This window comes from Nicotiana sylvestris, chromosome 1 (genome assembly GCF_000393655.2).
Source record: "Nicotiana sylvestris chromosome 1, ASM39365v2, whole genome shotgun sequence".
Classification (NCBI taxonomy): Eukaryota; Viridiplantae; Streptophyta; class Magnoliopsida; order Solanales; family Solanaceae; genus Nicotiana; species Nicotiana sylvestris.
This window is the reverse complement of record NC_091057.1, coordinates 55,098,752-55,104,475: the sequence shown is the minus strand read 5'-3', so window position 1 is coordinate 55,104,475 and position 5,724 is coordinate 55,098,752. Positions and strand designations below refer to the sequence as shown.

Sequence of the window (5,724 nt, the reverse complement as noted above, 5' to 3'; positions counted from 1 at the left end):
TTACATTAATTCAAAATTGACAATTATTTGTAAAAAACTTAAAGTGGTACTAATTCATCAAATTGCAGATTTTGAATTGGATAAAATGGATTAGTATAACGTATCAATTATATCGGTATTAACTTAAGCCTATAATTAGTTAATACAACTTTCATTATATAGCCATTGACCATTATTACAACATAATGTTAAGACAATGTATGTAATTTAAAGACTAATTACCTATTCTAATCTATCAAAATATTACTTAATATCAACACATGTTGATATTACAAACCAATACTCAATATCCAATATTCATTTACCTTGAGGTATTACTTATTGACAACACTTCACTAAACAACACTCTTATACTTAGAGGTCTTGCTTCTTGAGTTGTTACATGTTCTAAAATGACCAGCTTTTAATGATATGAAATACACCGCCAAGTATAATAACTTTAAATATTCCATGATGATTAATAAGATGTGTAAACTTTATAAAATCAAAAAAAACAAGGTTAAACGTGGTGTAATCCTTATTTTAATGAATTCTCGACCATTAGTTTATCCTCGACTACAGTAAGAGTTGAGGACGCAACCTAAAGTTGACACTCGCACATTAAGGAAGTCTATTGATTTATATTAAATGTCTAGGGTTAGGGTTCAGGGTTAGGGTTTAGGGTTGGGATTGGGGTTAGGGTTTAGAGTTTATAGACCATTAAAGGAGTTTATCATCGATTAACGATTGTTGGAAGACAGCTCGTGTTGTTTAGGGAATTAAAATATGTCAACGTGGCCTATCACTAACCATATATTTTTTTACCCGTTTAAATTAACCCATTTAACCGGATACTCAAAATGAAATTGATCACATTTCAATCTTAATTTTTACTATCGAAAAACAATACTCAAACAATTGAAGAAAAATGAGTCAAGGGTCGAGTATGTCCTTTGGGTCGAGAAAGAATTGTCATTACAGCATGGTTGCCAGTCAATTCACAGCTACAACTCCGGTGAATGCTGGTAGGCGATTCCAAAATGTTCCAAACCTAAGGTAAGATAAATTTCACATATTTGTCTCTTTTTAATTTTAGGGATTCAATTTTGTTGAGAAAATATTTTTGCCATTTCATTTGATAGGGTAAAAGATGTTAATTTTGGGAATGTGACGATGATATGCTAGATCTAAAGATTGCTGACCTTATCAGTAGTTTGAAGTATGAAAATGATGCTCTTAAGCATAAAAAAAATTATTCTGCGAATGAAGGTGGTTGAAGTTGAAAATATATTGGCAATGGATGTTCATGAGGAAGATGATGATGATGGAGGGATTGAATTGGAGGGAGGGCATATTCCTGTAAATAATTATGCTGGAGGGATGGTTAAAATAAATGAAAAGAGGCTGAATATAAGTGAGTTATGGTCTTGTGCGTCGCTGTCGGATTCGTGGCAGCTTGGATGATTAAATGAGAAAGAACATTCGTTTACTGTTGCTAGAAATAGTTTAATTACAGTAAGTTTGTTTTGCTGGAAGTCTTTTGGATCATGTAATATTCTACTGATGTAATGTTATATTTGATGCAGTTATTAGATGCGCTGAGTCTATTATGCAATAAAGTAGCTAGTTTATTGATAGACCCAGTGTCTATTGCGCAACCAAATAGCTAGTTCATTGATGGATCCAGTATCTATTACGCAACTAAGTAGCTAGTTTATTACTATACATGTTGTCCATTACGCAATCTTGTTGTAATATAAAAAGAAAGTTCACCCAAAAAGATAGTTTCATTACAACATTAACAGTTAATCGCCAAAAAGATAGTTTCATTACATAGATTTTATCTCATGACCAACACAAACATAAATTACTAATAAAACTAAGAAGGGTCCATCCTTCCTCTGAAGATATACACTAAATATTTTTCCTTGAACAACTCCATTCGCTTGTCATTAAGTTGCACCAGTGGCGTATCAGTTAGGAGGAAGTTAATAGCCTTCACTACATATGCTTCACTTCTTTCACTACAATAATCAAAGACATAATTAGTTATTAAAGAAACCAGAAGAATGAGTAAAATATAATGGATGGCACATTTAATTTACCTTTGCTGAATGGATGACACATCTATAATACGCTCCCATGACCATTTCTTCGTAAGCTCATCTTGACCTAAATCTGTAAACTGGCCAGTTTTCATTAAAATCCTAGGCATCATAAGTGCGAGGGGTTGTACAAGTTCTATTAGTTTACCATCGTCATACAAATTGACATTGCTATCATAAATTCGAATCAAACCCTCTGCCAAGTGGAAAATGACAGGCATAAAATACTTGTTATTAATTTGCCACACAATACAAAACCTTAGCCTTGCACAACTCCACAGCCCCAGGTTTTGGCATACTTACTTGAGGATATATCATTAGGGGTGTCAAGTACAAGGCTTGGCAAGCATCAATTGTCCCACAAAAGTCCAAATCCTTCCCCTCTTTACTGGCAGCCTCCGTGATCTTATCCCATGAAGTGCACATGTTGTTGCATGATGCAACATCCATAACAACATGACTGCAGACATAAAGGAATGGACGTTTTATGTTTCATACACGCATCAGTATTAAAAGTTCCTCCACATGTTAAATATTATAAAATGTGTATGTTAAATATGGAGCTACTAAAAAAAGAAATATACGCAGTGATTAAGGGACTTACAAAAATGAGAACAGAAGGGGTAGCACTACACAACAGTTCAAAAAACCTCCAACCATATCTTCCAGTCAAGAAGTTTTTGGGAAACTTCTCCTTCTTGTCAAACCATTCATAGACAAAATTCTTATTTTCCTCCGCAACTGGTTTGAGTACGTCTACCTTCGATTTCTTCTTCTTAATCTGTTTCAATTTCCTCATCATGCTTGCAGAAATTGGAGCATTCCTGTCACACCTCCTTTTTCCACATGAAAATGGTATAAGGAAGTTTTTTCACTTAAAGTGACAATAATCGAAACGGGATTATTTATTCAAATTCAGAGTCGCCACTTGGGACAATTTAGTGTGTCCCAAGTCACCGGTTTAAAATCTCGAATGGAGGAAGTTGACTCTTATTTATGGTCTGCGAATACAGAAATCGGAGAAGGTGTTAGGCATTCCTGGGTTCTGTGGTTTTAGCATGGTCGCTCAACTATTATTATTGGCCTAATTACCTGATTAATTACATGTTTTAAACCTATTGTGCATTTTTAGCTTTTGACCACTTTTAATTATTTATGAAATTATTCCGGAACAAGTTACGATTATCGTACACTTGTTTGTTTGATACACATTGCGACATTTTGTCACGGGAACCGTACCCACGATTTACAACGTGTTTAAATTATTAATATTATTAGTTGTTGTGGCCGGGTCACATAGATGTACCCCGGATTTGGAAAATTATGTGTTACAACTACGTCACGGGAACCATACCCGTAGCTATGATAATTTATTATAAACGCCCCTAAAGCAAACTACGAATGTTCAAAGTATTTTCTACACTAGTTATGAATGTTCCAAGTCTTTTACGCACTTGTTTTGGTATTAATGTGAGGGCCATATATTATGGGATTCATTTGTGAATGGCACGCCTTGATTTATTTCAAAAGATTGCACTACACTAAAACAAACTACGAATGTTTGATAAGTTCAAATTTTCTAAAGTTTGAGATTAAGGCCAAGAATTTATGGAATTTATTCGTAGAATATGGAATAGATTTTAATTGACGAAGCATGCACACTCAAGCTATTTCAATAATTCTGTCAATCCATAAAGTAGATGTTACAATTATTTAAAAAGCAAGTAACTTGAAGTCATTTGACTAAAAAGGTAATACTGACGGACGAAGCAGCAATGTAAGAAGATACGTCTACTTACTAAAAATAAACAACTAGGCTGGTTCAAATACTTGGACACGTCCAGCAACATGAAATTCACATTTTATGACTAAGCCAAGACAAATCCTAATGAATGATTCAAATTGCACTCCGACAAATCCATTTCTAGTTATATTAAACTTTAAAATAAACGATTTGCCTTAAGTTGCAAGCACTCATTTCCTCACCTATTCCAAATAAAAATTATTAAGAAAAACTATCACTAATCGTACAACTCAAAACAGAAATCGCTTGAAATCAGTTAAATATTGCAGGCCAACTCACGCATGAACCATTGTTTAAATATCAATTTATTTGCTTAACCACTTTGACATTTAATTGAAACAAACATTTATAGCATGACATTGATTAAAGAATGAGAATTAAGCAAATTTAGAGAGCAAACAACATATCTGAAATACTAATCACAGATTCAGAAGAACAAATCAATTTTTATTTTGCTCTAAGTTCATAACAAAGCTGAAAATCTACATACCTACTAAAAGAGTGAACTCAAACAAATAAAGTCTGAAAATTGTAGAAATGGAGCTCAGTAGGGTTGGAATTTAACCAATACAGCTGCAACAATAAGAATCTCTATCCAGTTCCTCTTCAAACCCAGAATAGCTAAAGACCCAAAATGCTGAAGAACGAAAAAATATTTAATGAACCTTTTTCTGCAATTTTCTTTTCCGTCGTCTGTCTTTTTTTCTTTCTTTTTTCCTAACCTATAATGTGTATTTATAACACTCTCTTTAGGGCAACAAAATCAGAATTTTTAAATTCAAAACCACCCTTAAGAAATCTAATTTTTGCACAATTTTTACCTAAATTTTAAAGTATTTACTTATTCAATCCCCCATCCTCACTTTCCTAGAACTTTTCTAGGTAGTTATCAGAATATTCCTTGAGTCTAAATACCTTAAATATCCTTACCAATACTGTTATTCACCTTTCCAAATTAAAACTCCTCCCTCTCGGTCAAACAATTGGGGCGCAAAGCCCATTGGCATCCTACCTGGTCTTTGGTTAAAGAAGAAATAGAAGAAGAGGAAAAAGTAGTTAGTAAATAAAAACAGAAACAAAATAAAAAAAAAATACACTAAAATTAAAATAACAAAACGGAAAATACATAAAAATAACAGAGACACTAGAAACCAAGAAAAATAAACAACAGATGAATTCAACACCAAATTTCGGCCTTGCATGAGTAAATTTAATCAAACTTCTTTGTTGACACAAGAATATACCCCAATCTAATTTTTTGACTAGCCATGGAAATAATGGCACAAGTATTGGCCAAAAATTCCTAGTGGCTAATACTTTGTGTCACCACTTTTATTTCTTGCCGAAAAAGAGAAAGGGGATATTTCTAAATCTAAAATTTGAAGAGCATGGGTATTTATTTGGACAAAACAATGATGTATTAGGAGTGAGGAAGTGTTGGTGATTATGGGGAGGAGTTTGAGTAGGTTTGGGATTGTTTGGCGGCGGAGCCGTCGGCTATGGAGGTGAGGGGTTTGGGGGGTGGCTAGGGTTTTCTTAAAGGGAGGGAGATGAGAAATGAGTGAGGGTTTCTAGGTTTGGGGGAGTTAGGACAGTTATAAGGGAGGGGTGTGGTTAGTTTCGGACCGTTAGATTACATAGGATCGACGGCCAGGATTGAGAGCGACTATCGACGCCATTTGGTAGTTAAACGCAGTCGTTTGGGCTGACAACAGAGCTGGGGTTGGGTAAATGGTATTGGGTCAGGCGGAGCGGCGAATTTTGGGCTCAAAAAATAGCCCAGACCGGGTATTTTTTTATTTCCCCCCTTTTTTTTGTTTCTTTCTTCTTTTTCTT

The 5,724-nt window shown here is 34.3% G+C and overlaps 1 protein-coding gene across 2 annotated transcripts; it reads right to left on the bottom strand.

The window, feature by feature from the left end:
• Nucleotides 1–1,731: 1,731 nt before the first annotated feature.
• Nucleotides 1,732–5,444, bottom strand: LOC104234209 (uncharacterized). 2 transcript variants are annotated; one of them, XR_712906.2, is made up of 4 exons: nucleotides 2,689–5,444; nucleotides 2,388–2,544; nucleotides 2,085–2,157; nucleotides 1,732–2,003 (listed from the first exon to the last, which is right to left on the bottom strand). XR_712906.2 is itself a non-coding variant. In XM_009787740.2 (4 exons), exons 1-4 carry the CDS (start codon nucleotides 2,742–2,744, stop codon nucleotides 1,859–1,861), a joined length of 438 nt encoding a protein of 145 aa, XP_009786042.1. In that variant the 5' UTR covers nucleotides 2,745–5,444; the 3' UTR covers nucleotides 1,732–1,858. The 2 variants fall into 2 exon arrangements, 1 of the variants encoding a protein (XP_009786042.1); XM_009787740.2 differs by having other exon boundaries at nucleotides 2,085–2,164.
• Nucleotides 5,445–5,724: the final 280 nt, after the last annotated feature.